This window comes from Benincasa hispida, chromosome 6 (assembly GCF_027475165.1).
Source record: "Benincasa hispida cultivar pf3 chromosome 6, pf3_genome.v1.1, whole genome shotgun sequence".
Taxonomy (NCBI): Eukaryota; Viridiplantae; Streptophyta; class Magnoliopsida; order Cucurbitales; family Cucurbitaceae; genus Benincasa; species Benincasa hispida.
In genome coordinates, this window is record NC_143483.1 from 41,259,732 (window position 1) to 41,279,361 (window position 19,630).

A 19,630-nucleotide genomic window follows, 5' to 3' on the forward strand; every position below is an offset into this window, starting at 1 on the left:
CAAATAATCTTCTATATAAGTAACAACATACTTATCCAATAAAAATATTTTACTACACTCTAGTTATTCATGATTTTTAAGTTTATCCTTTTACCGATTTTAAATGACTAAAAGAATAGAAGCACGTGTATGGATATATCATGTTGTCGACATATTTAAGAAACTTAAAAATGTGGCATGTTATGAACTAAATAATTTCGAGATGCATCATTTTGATTATTAATTAATGACAAGAGATTGAAGCAAATTGGTTAATGATGTAACTTCAGAGTAAAACTTACCTTGTATTTTGTAATTTTGTAGAGGTGTTTGGAGTTGAGGCTTTGAGATCTGCTTCAATGATCATCATTCGGACTGGTTGTGATCTTAAATTCTCAATGAATTATTACCCTTTCTCGTGCCTAAATCTTGTGTCTTACTTGTTATAGCTCCAATATGTCAAGGGGAGTGCCTGATTTCACTTTCAGCAAAGGTTAATCTTGGCCTTAGCTAAGGTCGATCATCTTATTTTGGCAATATTCTAAGTCTAAAATGATCCCTTGAGTTGGGACCTACATAAATCATGCCTTGTTTAGCATTTGGTAGAGGTCAACCTCGACCTTGGCCAAAGTCGAGCATCTTTCTTTTGCTATATTTCGAGCCTAAAATGTTCTCTTGGGTCGGGGTATGCGTAAAACTTGTCCTGTTACACATTCAGCAAGGGTTGGCCTCAGCCAACGTCTTATTTTTGCTATATTTCGAGCCTAAGATGATCTCTTGGATTGGGGCATACGTAAAGCATGCCCCGTTAGGCATTTAGCAAAGGTTACCGAAGGCCAAGCATGCTGGCTTAGGCCATGCCTAAGTTGGCCCCCTTTTTCTAGGCTTACTTTTGTCCTTAGTTGTCATTTTCAGCCCGTGTCATGCTTTTTCTTGACTTTGTCGTTCCTATTTGTGCTAGATTTCAATTAAATCCTTCGGTCTAAAATAACCATAACACTGGCCCCCACTTTGTGGGTTTCAAGTTTGGCTATTTTGTAGTTATAAGTGAAACATTCTAGGCCCGACTTAGGTGTATTTCTTCTGGCTTGTACTGCTTCGTGATCCCGTCGATCGGCTCGACCTCGACCACAGTAGGTCAGCCTTGACCTCGACCTTAACATCAACCTTGGACACTTATAGTTCACACAAACTCTTAAAAGCTAGGATGAGGTTGGGATCTCTAGCCCTTATGTGCTTAAGGTCGGCCTTGGCCTCGATCTTGGCCAGCTTCCATAGTGCATATGGTGTGTTTGGGCATGTTTGAATAGTGAAAATATTGTACCTTGATGCGCTTAGTGTCGGCCTCGGTCAACCTCCTATGAATTTTTTATCATAATTTTCATGCTCCATTAATAATTTTAAGCCTCATTCTCAGACTTGACTCTTTGCCTCAACTTGGTCTCCTCGGCCTCGACATTGGTTGGCTCAACCTTAGCTATTCATTTCAACTTGGTCTCCTCAACCTCAATTTGATATCCTCTGCTTCGATATTGTAGTCTCTGCCTCAACCTCAGCCTCAGCTTTGGCTCTTCATTTCAACTTGATCTCCTCAACCTCGATATTGGTAGCCTAACCCTTAGCATGGGTAGTCCCAGCCACGGCCTCAGCCACTGTATTGGTAGCCTTAGCCTAAGAGTTTTGAACTCGACTTCGACTCTTCGACACGTTGGCTTACTTTGATTTTGGTCATGGGGATCTAATTTACTCATGGCTTCCACTTTCGAAAATTCTTCTTTAACATGATTGTGGTAACTAAGCCATCAAAGCCTTTATTTCCTTAATTTTGCAAAGATTCTCAATCTTGTATTGGAATAGCACTTTCTTCACCACAGATGGTGCCTACTTTTATGTCAAATTTTGGCCAAGGGAGAACGCACCTGACCTCTACGTGACATCAACGGTGAATTTGTAATGTTTTTTTCAAAAGAGATGACAGGTAAAACAAAGAAAAAGGACTTTGATGCTTAAGCTAGTCAGAGAATTATAGAATGGAGAAGAATTCAGAAGTTTTAGTTACCTCATATAGAGTTATAATGATATATTTATAGGGGACTTGGTCCAAGGTATATCTTAGTCTAACTAGGATTAGGGTATGAGTTTCCTAATCCTAGATGAGCTCAGCTATCTCTAAAGCCAAATGGGCTAGGGTGTGCATTTAGCATGCCCTGTTCCTCAAACTCTGAGCCTCAACCTTAGCTTTATTCTTGGCCCAAGTCCAGGCAAGTCGACCAGCCCAACATCCTGGCTAGGCACACTAGGGTTTTATCCCTTAAGGCCTAGCTATGCTGGGTCTTTGGCCATTGGGCTAACATAAGAGACTCAACCGAGGCCGACTAGGCCCAATCTGTCCTTGGGCCTAACCCTTCAATCTTCTCTTGCTCTCTTTTGACTTTTTTTTTCCTTGATTCTAGAATCCATCCATAACAACACTTTTTAGTCATTTTTTATATTCGTTTCTCAAGTGTTTCTTAAAAAATAGGTTTCCAAATTAATCCAATTTTTTGAACTACTTATTAAAAAAACCACAGTTAATCATCTAAAATCATTCAATAAGCTATGTTAAACACACTTTAACTTGTTGATTTTTTAAAAAATATACATATAGAAAAATCAATTTTATTTTTTAAAAAACAAATTGAAATAGGGTATTTATGAAAACTTTCCCTTTTACAAAGTACAATGAGAACTTTCCATTAGGATAGATCATAAACGTAGGTTGTTGAAGGTTTGGACCAACTCAACCCAAATTCCAACAGTATCTTGGCCCATTGAGCAAAATTTTGGGCCTTTCTTGAGCGGCCCAATGAATCATTGGCAGTGATGACAATGAGGTTGACCTCACTTGAAATGGAGCTTCTACTTTGCATATTCTAATTTGAACCAAACAAGTGAAGAAAGAACCTTGTAGGCTTGTGGCAATCACAAGCACAAAACTACCATTTTTTGTTTTTCTTTTTTAACGTTTACGGGGATGGAGGTTCAAACCTTCAACTTTTAAGAGAGAAAGTCCATGTCAATTACCGTTGTTTTAAGTTTATTTTGACACAACTATAGTTGTGTCTTAATCATAATATTAATTTCCTTCAACATGTCGATATTTATATCAATACTTCCATATTTCCATGGATTCGACATCAACACGAGGAATAATCAATATTTCCATTATATTGTAGAAAAATCTAAGAAATATGAAAAAGACAACAAAATGTCATTGATATAAATATAATATAATTAATATACATGATAACTTGTTTAAAAATCATAAAAAATATTTACTTACTAATATAAATTTTTTTTAAAAAAAAAATGTTTTTATAACTTTTCTAGAAGTATCCATCGACATTGACATTTTATTGATATTTCTATAGACATTTTCGTTAAATTAAGACATCAACATTTTCATCGATATGAACATTTTTAAACCTTGATCTTAAGCTTTCTCTAATGATGCAAAGATGGAATCCAATCACAAGACGTAACAATCTAGTATAACACAATATTAAAGGAAAATTTGCAAAAACTACTTTTGAACTATGGTTGTTACAATTGCAATCTCGTTGATCAATCATTCCATGATCTTACAAAATTTTTGCAAGTAGCCTTTTTAAGTATTGTAAAATACACAAACTACCGCTGAACTATAATCATCGTTACACTCAAACCCTTAAAATACAAAATGTTTACAATTTTTTTCAATTTTTAGCTCTATAAAATTTGAAAACTATAACATTAACCAGTAACCATTAGTTTAAGATTACAAAAAAATAATGTGAATTTGGGTTTGGTTGTAATAATTTTATATCTCCAAACTTGATTGAAACAACATCTATCATTCTATAGTGATTTGATTGAAACAACGCTCATCATTCTAAAGTGATTTGCAAAATTTACAAACTTGAACTTGGGTCTATAGAAGTTTAGAGAGTTGAGTGGTCAAATCGAAAGTCCGATGAACAAGCTGATTGATTCAATGGTGCTTTTTGGAATTTTCTTAATATTTTTAATGTTGTTTCAATGTGGATCTCATCTAGATAGAGATTCTTCATGGGAAATATCAAATAAGAAAATGAAGAAAGTTTAAGATTATAATATTGAACACAACTTAGGATTTGTAAGGATAAAAAAATTCATAAACCATTGAAAGAGAGAGGTAGTGAATGATACAGATATGTTATTCTATCAATGTAGCATCTTTTGTTATTTTATAGAACATTTTATCAGAGGAAAAGAAGAATCTCTAGAGGGCTTGAAAATCCTAGAGGGAGGTGTTTAAGACGTTTAGTATTTACTAGAATCGAACTAGAATTGACCTAGACATTTAGTATTTACTAGTATTTACTAGAATCGACCTAGAACGAACCTAGTGTTTTATTTCGTTTTTGTTTTGTTCATTTCATTCGGTCAATGAAATTCGTTAAATTCTTCTTCCTGAAAAGGAAGAAAGAAAAAAGAAAAGGCTCAGGGCTTCTTCTTTTGAAATACATATATACATAATAACACCACCTTTGGATGAAAGGTTTCTATTTGGATTCCAGGCATGAAATTCTCTGTTGATTGCGTATCTCCAAGACATTACAGAGAGCTAAAAAGAGATGAAATAACAGCAAACGTTCATGCCAAAATTTCATGTTACACTAACAAGAATCTAAGCAACATCCACAAAATGGAAGAACAGAGAGAGACAATCAATGTCAGCACTACAAATCATCATATCTCCAAAAAAACCAGCAGATCATAGTCAAACTAAAAAAAATCACAACCTCCCGAAAGGTGCGGGGGAAAACAATATACATAGAGGGGAATTCAAGAAAAAGAGCAAACTAAACAACGAGAATGTGCTTACAGAACTATCAGTTCAGCTTGAGATCACTTCCATTGCCGTTGATAGGCATGGTCCTCTCTGTTGTTCCGAAAAGCACAGCAGCCAACCGAGTAGACGATAATGAGAAAGACAAGGAATACAATGTTCACAACAGCAACCTTCTTCCAGTTGCTCTTAATATTATCCAGCAAGCCAGCCTTGCAGGCCTGACAATTGAAGCACAGAACATTGGGATCATTTTCCCACAAATTACAGTCGGGGTTGGGTGAGGTTGTAGCAGTCCTGTTCCAGATAATTGGGCTCACATAGTTGAAATTGCAGTCATTTGAAGGTTTACAGCAACCAGACTGCACGTTAGAACGAAAATTAGAAGTTGATACATTCAACATATGAAGAACACGAACCATGAGCTATGAAAAATCAAACTTAAACAAAAATGAGATGTCAAATTTGGTAACTACATGGAGGGAATATGGTAAAAATAAGAAAGACTTGGTATTCATGGAGCTTGATATTCAACAACAAATCAAACAAGAATATGCTAATCCACATTATTAACGTATTAAGCATCTGCCAGAATCCACGAATCAAAAGTTCAAGTCTAGAATTGGTGGAATCCCAGTCAATCCCAAATACAAGAATATTAATGAACAGAAGGAATGATTTTGAAGCAGTTGAGTACACTGTACATTTTCCTTCAAGTTACGAATCCAATCATAGAAATTTCTATCAGAGGTATGTCACTCACATCAAAGCTGAAAACAAAAAGGAATGATCATTGACAATATCGCAAAAGTCATTGTCTTCCTACAGAATTCAAATTTTAAGACCTTAAAATGGTGCCTCACTAAAAGGAAGATTCCAATGATGAGGTTGTTGAGGTGAATGAGGAGATATTTGAAGTATGTGTACAGAATGGGATCATGAAAAACTCCCTAGAGAAAAGTGAGGACAATATGCAGACTTGGAAATACGTAGTAAAAGAGATTTTGAGCTTTCTTTTGACCTAGAGCTAAGTTTCTCTGCAATTCTATGAAGTTTAGGTTGCATGTTTAGAATCATTCAAGCTTGACTCGATCAATCTTACTTGTGGAGTGATTCGAAGATCAAGGGTTGATGGGAGCTACAAGCTTTGTCCGATCCCTGGATTGTTTGATCTTCTAAGTAATCTATAATCTAACTTATCTTAGGAATTAAGGTCAAATTGGTTTTGGGGTTTTTCAGCATTAGATCTAAAGGTTTTGTTCTTCAACAAGGTGGCTAGATCCAATTCTCAAGAGTTACTTATAAATACTTAACAAGATAGATCAAGTCAAGCTTGAATGATTCTAAACATGCAACCCAAACTTCATAAGGTTGATGGGAGCTACAAGCTTTGTCCGATCCCTAGTTTGTTTGATCTTCTAAGTAATCTATAATCTAACTTATAAGTTGGTTTTGGGGTTTTGAGCACTAGATCTAAAGGTTTTGTTTCTCAACAAGGTGGTTAGATCTAATTCTCGAGAGTTACTTATCAATACTTAACAGCCAATTTCCAAAAAAAAATTCACAAGCAAACTAAGCCATGATATACGTGGACATTATTAGAACTATGGATACCACATGCATGTCCAAATATCATAAGCCCCCAATCATGTTTACATACAAACAGTTTGGTATTCAACAAAGAAGCTACACTCACATACGCACACCCATAAATTTCTTGCAAAGTAACAGCACGCCCAAAAGCACAGTTCCATGTCCAGTTGGAAAAATGCAAACACAATTTTCTCAAACTAATATTGATTAAAGGTAGGCGCCCAGATGATAGATTTAGATCTATACCCAGAAAGTTAGTAAAAAGTAGAAAATCAACAAACAAAAAGGTCAACAAAGCATAAAGGTGATATGAGTATGACAGAAATGATTGGTGACAAAGAATATATATATCCCAATAACCTTTTTGGTTTAAAGGATGCCCCTAAATTAAAGATAATTAACTTTTTGAGAAAGTGAAAAGAAAAACAACCAGGAATAAACTTAGCACAACAAGCTTGTGGATTCCCTTTAAAGTTCAAATCAAAATTTGAATTTATAACCGGAAAAAAAAAAAACAAAGAAAAAATTCAAAACAACAGAGATCAATGCCTTAGAGATCAACAGAACAGATCTCTATCTAGAAGATGCAATTCAAAACCAGAACTAAACGATAATCACCCAAAATCTAGATTCAAGCTGAAACAGAAACGAAATTTTAAAAACTGGGTTCTACTTCAAAGCATCAAACCACTTCCCATATTTATTCCCATAAATCATACCTGAAGAGCAGACAAATTCTCCTGATAGAACTGTTCAACAGTATCCTTAATATACTTATCAGCAAAAGTGGAACAGATCTTCCCATCAATCAAGCAGCTCTTGATTTTGTTCCAATTTTTAGCATTATTGACCCTCTTCTGCAGCCAATCAGAGTAATCCCCAAGCCTATACTCCTTATAACCCCGATTGGACAAGACTTCGCCGGCGCCTTTGTTAGTGACGACAAAAGCGAAAATGGTGAAAGCAAAGAGAACAACAATAAGAACAAACATTACAAGAAGATAAACCCAAAGAAGCCATGAGATTCTACAGCAAGCACCGAGAAGACCAGCGAGAGAAATCAACAAGAGAAAAACGCCGATTATGATAATGGGTTTGTCTAAATACTTCTCACATTCGGTGCTTCCTTGTTTGCTGAGCCAAACGCCGGCCCAGAGAATTGGGATCGAGAGTAAGAAGGTGATGAAGTTGAGGATTCCGACGAGGTTGTTGCTGATTCGAGGCATTGTGAAGATTGAAGAATCGGAGTGAAAGCAGAAAAGAGGAGAGAAATTTTCAGTGTTTGAAGAAGAAGAAGAAGAAGACGGAGTAAATTACAGCGAATATAGAATAATATTGGTTTTGGAAACTCGCTATGAATGTAGGCCACGTGGCTTTTTTTTTTTTTTTCTTTTCTTTTGTCCCTTTGCTTTTCAGGGAGGTTTGAATTTGGGGAGCTCTTTGTTTGGTGAGTCGGGTCAGATCTTTTCTCTCTTACTTAACCTTGAAATTTAAAAAATATTAAATTGAATTTTATGCTTACATAATATATTTTTTTAAAAAATAATTATACATACATACTAGAGATGTGATGGGACGGAATCGTAGATGTTATTCCCCATCTCCGTGTGAAATTCTCCACGGGGATCGGGGCGGGGATTCTCCACGGAGATTGAGTTTCCCGGATGTAAAAAATCAATTAATTTAAATCACTAAGCAAATTTTAATTAAATAATTAATATTATCAGTAAATTGTTTATTATGGTTAGTTTTACATAATAATTTGAATTTAAAGATAAATTACTCAAATTTTAGCCTAAAAAAACTAATTAATTTTTTAGTAGAAAGAAATAAATATAAATCAAATTATTCACCAATATAATCTAAATTTAAATATTCAATTTAAACATATTCATTATTTTTCCTAATAAATAATCAAATTTGAAATTTAATTTTAATATTTATATAATAATAATAACAACATAACATTAGATAACCATACTAAATAAATATGTAGAAGCTAATCGGAGCGGGAACAAGAAATGGGGCAGGGCGGGACGGGAACGGGGAATGTATTCCCCGTCCCGTCCCCATTTAAATTATCTTTTTCCCTACTGTATTTTGGGTTTTCTTTTATGTTAATTGAGGTACTTTTGATGGTTTAATTTTTCGTTTTTACTTTGAATAAAATTTAAATTTAGTCTTTTTATTTTTAATTAATCTTTTTATTATATTACAATTGGGGTAGGAGGATTTCAACTACAGATCTCGTGGTTTCTAACACACTTGAATGCAGTTTAGCTATGTTCGATTTAATAAATCTTAAATTTAGTCTTTTAACGTTGTTATGTTTTATCGAAATCGGTTATATAATAGTAACAATATTTGTGTATGAAAATAGACTATGTGAATATATTTTCATAATTTATAAAAAGGGAATGTTAATAGAGATTAAATATTTTTTAAAAAATCACAAACTAATTAGGATTAATTTTAGATTTATTGAATGATTGTTTTTAAATATAGAAAAATTAATCAAAATATTTACAAGATATAGCAAAATTTTAGATGATAGATGCTGATAGATACTAAGTGACATTGATAGAAGTCTATCAGTGTCTATCAACGTCTATTATTTCTAAAATTTTGCTATATCTTGTAAATATTTTCAACAGTCTTACCATTTGAAATAATTTCTCTTTATTGAAATTACATTCATTAAAATTGAAAATTTAACAATACAGCAATCAAAATAGAACAAAATGCATCTAAAATAACATTACATTTTTTTAGATTTTTTTTAATGGAATATTGTACTTTAGTTTGTAACGGTTTGTTGTATAAGATTTTGCTTCTAATAGTTCAGTCCATAAAAAAAATAAATAAATAAATAAATATATATATAATAGATTAGTCTCTAAATTTTATACGTAACAATTTAGTCTATATATCTTAAACCTATAAGAATTTAATTCCTATAGTAGAAATTAGTTTTAATATTTAACTAGATTGTTTACCTAGTAAATTGATAAACTTAATAGAGATCAAATACTTAAAGAATTATTGAAGAGTAATTCATTATGTGACAAAAAAAAAAATTGGAACAAAATTTTTTTATTGTATGTATTACAAATTTAAAGTACAAAGACTAATTAAATAGTCATATTATAAAATGTATGGACTGAATTGTTACAAGTTTGAAAATATAAAACTAAATTTTTAAGGAACTATTGTTATTTTTGCAAGGGACTGAATTTTTGACCTTTTGATTGAGAATATATATTTTATAACAGTTGAAATATGTTCACATTAAAATTCATATTTCTTTTGACCTTTGATTGAGAATATGTATTTTATGATCGTTGAAATATGTTCATGTTGAAATTCATACTTCTGATTCTTTTGACCGATTCTCTAATGCATTGTAATGCCCAAATATTAAATAAAATTTATTCAATGCATATGTCATTTTACAGTGATGATAAGATTTAAATTAAATATATGCATAATACTGAAAATATAACTGATTTTTTTTTTTAATTAAAACTGAAATCCTTCAAATGTTATAAAGCAAATAAACAGACAACTGAAAGTTGAAATTAAATGTGTAATTCAACAATAATAATAATTCCATGAAAGAAACAATAGTAATAAATTTGCATTGATTATTATTTAGGAAATATCCTCACCAAAATATTTTACTTTTTAGATTGATTATTTAGATGGTTGGTTTGAATTTTTTACCCACTTTTCCCCCCAATATTTTACCCTCTTGCTAAAAAAAAAGGAAGGGAGGAGGGAATTTACCCTTTTTTTTTTTTCTTTTTTTACATTTTATGTTTTTAATTATTATATTACTTATTCTAAGGGCAATGTGCCTTTTCTCACCAAATGTTATCTCATTGGTTAAGCATGATGAGATATTTAAGTAATTTAGAGAAGTCAATTTCTCCACTTTTCTTTTTAGTAAATATGTATTTTTTTTTTCCAATTAATTTTATATATTCAACAAGTGGGATTTTTCTTTCCCTTTTTGTAAAAAAAAAATTAGCAAGTGGAAATTAAGCAATATCCCAATTGCTTTTGATTCATTGTATACAGTATATCATTTAATATTTATTTTTTAATGATCAAAATGGAATACTAAAACACAAAGATGTTGTGTGATTGAGATTTTTTTCTTAAAAAAATCTTTTTCATTTAATTTTTTCGAAATTGAGAAATATCAAATTATATTGTCAATCTTTTTTTCCAATAGAATCAATATTAAAATATATATATCAACATAGTATATATATAAAAAAAAAAAAAAAAAAAAAAAAAACTTTCACGGATAGAACAAATATCAAATTATTTACAGAAATAATGAAAAAATAATAATAAACATTGATAGATTTCTATCAGCACTATAAGTGATAAACTTCTATCAGTTTCTATCACGGCTAGACACTGATAAATTTTTATCAGCCTCTATCAAAGAAAATTGAAATTTTGTTATTTTATGTATATAGTTTTTCTTATTTTTCTAGTTTTGAAAATCTCATATATATTGTGTTCCTAAGTTTTGAATATAGTTTCTATTTAGTCCTTTGGTTTCAAATATTATACTTTTAGACAATCCCTATGTTTTAAAATCTTACAATTTTATCCTTGAAATTTGAGTGTTACTTTCATTGGATCCTTAAGTTGGATTTACACTTTTAATTTTGATTTTTTATCAAATACTGACTTTCAATCTTTGGTATTAATGTCTATTAATTAATTTAAAATAATTATGAAGTGACATTTAAAAATTAGTATTAATAGTGATGAAAAATAATGAAACTAAATCAAATCTCAAGGATGAAATTGTAATATTTTGAAATTTAGGGACTAGATTGAAATCAAATTTAAAAACTTAAGGAGCTGTTTAGGGCGCAAAGTTGAAATAGGATGTCTGGAGTTCATATGTTTGTAGAGTTCATATGTCTGTGTTTGGGGTGCAGAATTATTTGATCTGAGTTCATTGTGTTTGGGGTACAGAGTTCATATATTGGGTATCTAATACAATTTTTTAAAACTTTTTTATTCAATAATATGCTTTTATGATTACTATTTTTGGTTTGAAACTTTTTTATTCAATAATTCTACCCATCTTTGTTTCAAATTAAATATGTTTAAATAAATGAGAAACCAAAGTGAAATCAAAACTTTTGATTCTAGCTAATTTTTCTCCATGAATTTCATTATCATCTTCTTCTTTCTTCTTCTTCCTATTGTTGTTTTATATTTTTACTATGTAATAGATTTTTTTAATTAAATCTCCCCCATCATCATAACAACCAATAGAATGTCACTACATTTCTTCAACGATTTCACTTTCATTTCCTCTAAATTCGAGGATCATTAGATAACAAATCTCTATTTTTCACTATTTTTTGCTGAAAAATGTTTCATGATTTTTTTTTTGTCATATGTTACATACTTTTCATCTAAATATTCTTAACACTCATTTGATATGTGAATTCAATTAAATAAAAATATTTTTTTACAATTTTTTACATATAAATATTGCACTTAATATAGACACAATAATATTTTTTATATAATAAACAACCTTACAACATACTTTAACAGTCATTAGTCTTATAGTAGTCGGAAATGGTTGTCAAAGTTGATTATTGAAGATGATTTTTCTGGAGTTTGTAATCGAAGGTGATTGTCAGAGCCTGAAGTTGGTTGCATGAAGGCAAATTGGAGTTGGTTGTTGAAGTTTTTCATCAAAGGTGGTTTTCGAATCACGGAGTTGGTCGGGCGAAAGTGGTCATCGAAGTTGATCGTCGAAAATGATTTTCGCTGGAGATTGTAGTCGAAGGTGACTGTCGGAGCCCGAAGTTAGTCACATGAAAGTGGTATTAGAGTTAGTTGTCAGAGTTTTTTGTCGAAGGTGGTTGTCAAAGCCCCGAGTTGGTCGTCAGAGTTGCTCACTCAAAGGTGATCATCAAGGGTGATTTTCATAGGAATTTGTAGTCGTGGGTGGTTATCGGAGTTGGTCATCAGAGTTTGTTGTTGGAGCCAATTGGTCGTCGGAGTTGGTAGCGCGAAAGTGATCGTCGAAGTTGGATCACCAGAGGTGGTTGCCGGAGGCCAGAATTAGTTGTCAGAGTTGGTCGCGTGAAGGTTGTCGGAGCTTGGAGTTGGACGCAGGAGATGTCATTGGAGGTGGTTATCGGAGTCCAGATTTCGTCACTGAAATTTTCATGGGAGGTGGTTGTCAGAGCCTGGAGTTAGTTCTTGGAGTGTGACAGTGGCCGATGGGTAGAGTCACTAAAAACATGGGAAGAAGGGAGAGTTGGGGTGAGTTGGTAAAATATACAACTCAATTCCACCAACATTTAAAGTTGGTGGGTCAAACAATGAGTTGGTATATTATACCAACTTAACTCAACTCATGTTGGCGAGTCAAACACCCCTAAGTGCTAAAAGTGAAGGAAATCGGACTTGAGATTTCCATGAGCAGCGGAAGAAAGATAATTCCAAATCACAGTCATGAATGAACATTACTTTTACAGTCGACTTCCAAACAAGCGGTTATACAATTCATACAAAAATTACAGCATGAAAGTTACAAATGCACAAAAGGAAAAACCATACGAACAAATGCAGAAGCGTCTCCACGCTCCATTGCGCACGAACGTTCGAACAACAGCAACTTTGAACGCTTGATCTACATGACCGCAACACAGCAACGAACATAGCACGAACACTTCACGCTCGTCCTCAATGATCGCCTCGGTCACGAACTCCTCAGCAACACGAACAGCCTCCACAGCACTACGAACAGCCTCCAGAAAACCTCGACGGTGTCGAGACAAGTCTGACACCAACAAGCTACCTTGGTATTCTCGGTATGAGAATCCAGAGGGTGGGCTCTGTTCGGACTTGGTATGAGGCAGACGAAGGAGGAAACACCGATCGCGTACATGACTGGGCAAGTGGGAGATGGCAGAGTCCTATCGTATAGGTCGATGTCCAATCATTTAGATAAAGCTATGTGATCGTTTAACTCATCCTTTAGCTCGGTCTGTCGCCTACAGACTCTACACGATCGTTTACTTCAGGCAAGCGATCGTCTAGTAAAACTATGTGATTGTTTAGTAAATATTGCACGAACGTTTAGCTCACCCAGCCGTCGTTTAGTAAATCCATATTTACTTGATGACTACGTGAGTTTCTTTGCGCCGAGAGAAAAAACTCAAAAACTTTTTCAATCGTTCTGTAAAACTTCTTTTCAAAATAGGAAAACCATTTTTCTTTTAAACTCACGGTTACCATGAACCCAATAACCACTCACTCACTTGGTTATTAAAGAAAAAGAATTAATTATCCAATAATTAATATTATTATAAATATAATTGATAACCAACTTATACTATATTTATAACCTATAGTTTTAATATTTCATCTCATGAAACATATAAACCATAGTTCTTTTTCTATTCCATGGTACTTAATGTAAATCTCATTTACATCAATCCTCCACTAGATGTATCTCATACATCATACTTATTATATCATATATAATCAAAATACCTCTTGTCAATTTGGACATTTTAAATCAACACCAAGAACTGATCCTCAACTGAATCCATTGAGCTATCAAGGAGACCTCATGGACCTGTAGCTCAAAGCTCCAACGGTACGTGAATACTGACTAAACTCTTTAGTCACAGGATCCATCATCCATTAACTGTCAAGCACTCCATTAAAGACCGATAGCTGAACTCTCCTTGCCACATATATATTATGTGTCCATCTTAACCAATCAGTAGTGTGACAACCCTTCACAAATCGCTCGTAAGTACAATTGGGCCAATAACCGTTATGCCCTTGTAGTTACATCTGCCTTCTTAAGTACCACTGATCTCTCTAATGAACATAAGTCATAGTCCTACTATGACTGAGTCTTCTCTTCCAAAGAGAAGTTGTGGCCACTATGTTTAAGCCCGGAATCAGCCCTTAAGGGAGCAATCTCTCTATTTATCTCTACTTCGAGAAATGAATGAATTCCATATTATGGATTGAGTTCCCAGCTCCCAGATTAGATAAGTCCCCAAAAAGGTAGGCATATTGAGTTGACAATTTGGTCATTTTCATCCATACTAATCAAAGGACCGTCCTCAAAAGCAAGAGTTCTCAAAACATGCAGGATTGAGATCGTGTCACCTATGGTCGTTTAGGTGAGATGGAAGTCTCTAGTATCAACAGCGTTATATACAGAGTCTAATCATCTCGTGGTCCAGGTCTTATACAAACTCTTTGTATAGGACACCCCGCTTGCACGTCTCCACATGAATGGTTAGGATCTACCATCTGTAGTAGTTTACAACACTTGCAAACCTCTACAAAGCAGGTCGTATCCGTAGTGTCACTAGGATCAGGTATCCCACCTTAATCCTTATACTATAAACCTATTTAGGTTATCACTTAAGGCATGATTCACTTGTATATCACATATACATGCTTAAGTTCACATAAGATAACCAAGGAGCTTTGTTTATTGGATATGAGTAAATGTCATAATTAAATAACATTTATTTTATTCAATAAACAATGTGTATATTTACAAAACAACGAGACTTCGGGAAAATTAGGATACATTGAGAAACTATGGTCACACTCTATGAACTAGAATGTTGTTAAAAACATTATAAGTTGCATTTCAATTTTTTTCTAGTTCACGCTCAATAATATTTTCTAATTTGATAGTCTAAAAAAATGTTTTATCTGCTATATCACATTATTTTTGGGTATTTTCAAAAATAGAAAAATAATGGAAACTATTTACACAAAATAGAAAAATGTAATCTTCTTTGATATAGACTGATAGACACTAGCTGATAGAAGCTGATAAAAGTCTACCAGTGTCTGTCAGTGATAGATGTTGATAAAAGTCTATCATTGATAGAAACCGATAGAAGTTTAATAGTGTCTATCAATTTATAAAAATCTATCATTGATACTATAGTGATAGAAACTTATACAAGTCTATCATCGATTGACGTTAATAGAAGTTTATCAATATCTATCGGATTTTTTTTTTTTGTTATTTTTATAAATAATTTGACAGTTTTTTTACCTGCATTTTTGTTCAAGTGGATAAACTCAAAAGTCTTCTTTAAATAATAATTTTTTTCTCTCGTCAAATGGCATAGGTTTGGTAGACACAATAAATTAATGTACTTCGAGTTTTAATCATTGAAAAAAAAATATCTATTAACTATTAAAAACGAAGTCATCCCAGAAGATCCAAGCGTGGTCCAAGATTAAAAGTCAACTTAATCCTAATATTTTTTTTTCTCCTATATTAGATGCCTAAAGTTTAAGGGAAAAAAAAAAAGGAAAGAGAGTATTAAGGGGAAGATACACTCTATTTTTGGTCTCTCCATTTTGGGCATAGTTTTTACTTAGTCTTCAAATTTTTTAAAATATTACACTTGTTGATACCAAATTTGGTACCAACAGTAAATTTGTAATTTTTAAGATGAATTGAACGATGGTCCTGCACAATAGATAAAAAAACTCGCACGGGTGTGGTACTTGGTCATCGACACTCTGACCATCAAGCCAGTAATGATTTAGAGAATTAGAGAGTAAAGAGTTTAATGTATACCTCAAATGTTACCGGTCTTTTTCGTTATAAAGGAAGTAGGTTTTGTAATGTTCAATTGCTAATTAATTTTTGGAGTTATTAAAGCCATTACTAATCATCATGAATGGTTGGATTTATAAGCAAATCAAGGAGATGGAAGATGGAGATTGCCATGAAGTTGAGCGTGAGATATTTTAATCTCATAAATGCCATGAAATTTATTTATCTTATGATATTATTGCCTTTACACTTTTTTTTTTTTAAGTTATCCAGGTATAAATTAAAAATTAACTACATAAAAACATCAACATTTTGAACAAAAAAAAATCTTTAAAATAAATTAGATTTCTATTACATTATTGGTCATACTAAAAAGAGACATGATGGGAGTGAGAGATTGAGGAGAGAGATGTAAAAACCCAAGCGTATGAAAAAAATATACTTGGTCGACATTCTCAAACTCTATGATCGAGCCTGTAGATCGGCCACTATACTTAGCCAAATAAAGTCCTTCTCCTTGAACGATCTATTGGGTCATCTCTTTATAGCTAAATTCTTAGTCATATATATATACCTAAAATACACTTTTAGTCTTAGTTTGGTTTTAGTTTAGTCTTAGGTTTCAAAATGTTCCAATTTTACACTAAAGATTTGAGTTTTACTTCAATTTTGTTCCTAGATTTCGAGATTTACACTTTTAATTGTAACATTTTGAAACCTAAAGCTAAATTGAAATCAAACTCAAAACTTAAGGATCATACGTGTAACATTTTGAAACTTAAAGAGCAAATGGAAACTAGATCCAAAACCTAAGGTTCAAAAATGTAATTGTACTTTCGAGAATAAAAAATTGAATGTAAAACTCAATAGCTAAAACGAACATAGTACATAGTAATTGGCATGTATTTATTCTCTTGAGCTTGAAGGTTCAAATCTATATACATTCGAGAGGTATTTCTACTTAAAAAATGCAAATCTCAACTACTTATTTGATGATCTTCTTTATGCAATTTCATACTAATACTAAGTTGATGATTCTTAAGGGATAAAAAATTGACGGGGGAAAAATGGAACATCTCTTCTACTCCACTAAAAAACAAAATAAACTAAACTTCAAAGTAAGGAAATCAATTGCCTTTATAATAGTTATACAAATTTAAACCCTGAGAAAGGTTAAGTTCCAGTCTCTTAGGGTAGGTTTAGAATAAGAACTATCAAAATTAGTAAATACTATTTTGTAGTCTGTAATTAACTACGATCAACACTATTTCAAAACATTTATATGCTACAGTATTTCTTATTTACTACAATTTTTATTATTTTATATTCATCATTTTTTTTTATTCATTGCTATAGTGTTTACTATTTCCATCTCAAACTAAAATAGTTTTCACCTCAAACACATACTATTATAACCCAAACTAAAATAATCTACACCCCAACCACAAACTATTATAACTCAACTATAATAACCGAGTACTATAATTATCAACTCTTTGTCTCAAACACCCTCTTAATGTTGAATTGAGTTTATGTTGCCTCTATTGATCAATTATCAATAAAAGTAAAGTTATTAAACAAAGAGAATAATATAGTTCGAATACGGATATAATTTTCATTAAGTTTCTAAATTTTAAATGATTAAGCTTTTATCTTTGAGTAATTTTGAGTTTAGTGTTCCTTTGATCTCTATATTTTAAAGTTCTATTATTTTACTTTTTACTTTTTAGTTTTGAGTTTCAAAATGTTATATTTTTACCGATGTGTTTTCATAAATGCTCACTTATTATCCCGTGTTCTATCAATTAATTTTCACTAATTTTTCATTTCAATTAAAATCAATTTTAAAACTTAAACCTCAAATTTATCATAAATTAATTAACTAAAATTAATATCGATGACCTTCTAAACTCATGAGTGAAAGTGCAAAATCCTATAAATTATGGACCAAACGGAAACTAAACTCAAAACTAAATAGTAAAATAAAAGTGCACAATTTGAAAATAAAGACTAAATAAAAGTTGAAACTGGAAATAAGAGTAAAAATGTAACATTAGAGACTAAATAAAAATTGTATACTTAAAAAAAAATTGGATTTCCTACCAAAGTAGGTAGTGTAGCATATATGTAAGGAAATCTTAATTGTTTTTAAGGCAACTTATCAAACTTTTAACCTTCCTTTCAAAGCAAACATAATATATATCTTAGGACACGTTTACCAATCCGCAATGCAAATTGTTATAATCATAACGATATTCTATTGATAGATCAATCGAATCACAAACATGTTTGAATTTTTTTTTATCATGTTTACTGAAAATTATGAATCTATTACATTTAATATGACTGTTATTGTTACCATTTAGAGTCAAACGCTATCGGTAACGATAATAATACTTGTGACAAATTTTACCGTTCTCATGTTGCAACAATAACAACAACTGTAACAGTAATCAGATTGTGCTTTTTGAGCTCCTGATGTGAATACACAAGTAAATAATTCTAAACGTAATCAAAATAAAACACCATTTCAAATTACTTTTTGAGATCGATTATCATTGATTTATTACGTTCTAGTGGACGTATTCGGGCCTAATGTTTAAAGTTTAAACACTATTTTGTTGTTTACTCCAAAGTTTTGAATTTGAAAGGCAGCCAATGAAAGAAGGTTCATTGACTTGAGAAAGCTCTTCTTTTCATGCGATTCCTGGTCTTCAACTCAACTCACCAATGGCGGTTTTAAAAAATTGGAAAGAAACAAAAATCAGCTAATGGGTTTCCTTATAATTAATTCACAAAGCCCCAAAACAATATTGAAGGATTTGTAAATAAAATAATAACAAATTTAAAAATAAAAAATAATAATAATAAAAAAAAAGAAATTGATGGATAGGCATGGGAAATTGTAATTTTCCCCCTTTCTCTCTCAAATCTTTTGACCACATCAAACACAATGCTTCCACTTCCTCGAAATTGTAGACATTTAGTTTCGATTTAACTTATTTTATTTTTGGTTTAAGTTCGATTTTATTCTATTTTGGTCTCTAAAATTAAAATAAAATGTTTGTTTTAGTTTTAAAATTTTTAAAAATCGAATATTTTGGTCTTTATCATTAAAATAATGTTAATTATTTAAAGATAAACTCTGTTTAAGAATGAAATTATATCTAACATGAGTTAAGCAAGATGGAAATAAAATATCGACAACCAACGTACCAAAACAATGAACCATCAAAATCTTGGACAGAAAATGATTTGAGATCTTCTATACAAAATCGCTTTACTACATAATTCAAAATTGAAACTCTATATTTTTTTTTAGCATAACTAACTTATTTAGCAGCTTAGTCATCTAAGACATCACACATAATGTTTAAAAGTTAACAAAATCTTAATAGTAGTGACCAAAATAAATATTTTTTTTAAAAGCTCAAAGACTAAAATGAACGTTGTTTAAAATTTACGTACCAAAATAGAATAATATTCAAAGTTTAGATCAAAATAGGATTTAAATCTTTATTTTTACTCTCTTTTACCTATTACAAACTTTGAATAGGTTGGAGTTTTTAATGAAAATCGATCTGTGAATATATATTTCT

The 19,630-nt window shown here is 31.8% G+C and overlaps 1 protein-coding gene across 1 annotated transcript; it reads right to left on the minus strand.

The window, feature by feature from the left end:
* Positions 1-4,701: 4,701 nt before the first annotated feature.
* TET9 (tetraspanin9) lies at positions 4,702-7,897 on the minus strand. The gene is made up of 2 exons (XM_039033506.2): positions 7,141-7,897; positions 4,702-5,190 (listed from the first exon to the last, which is right to left on the minus strand). Exons 1-2 carry the CDS (start codon positions 7,645-7,647, stop codon positions 4,888-4,890), a joined length of 810 nt encoding a protein of 269 aa, XP_038889434.1. The 5' UTR covers positions 7,648-7,897; the 3' UTR covers positions 4,702-4,887.
* Positions 7,898-19,630: the final 11,733 nt, after the last annotated feature.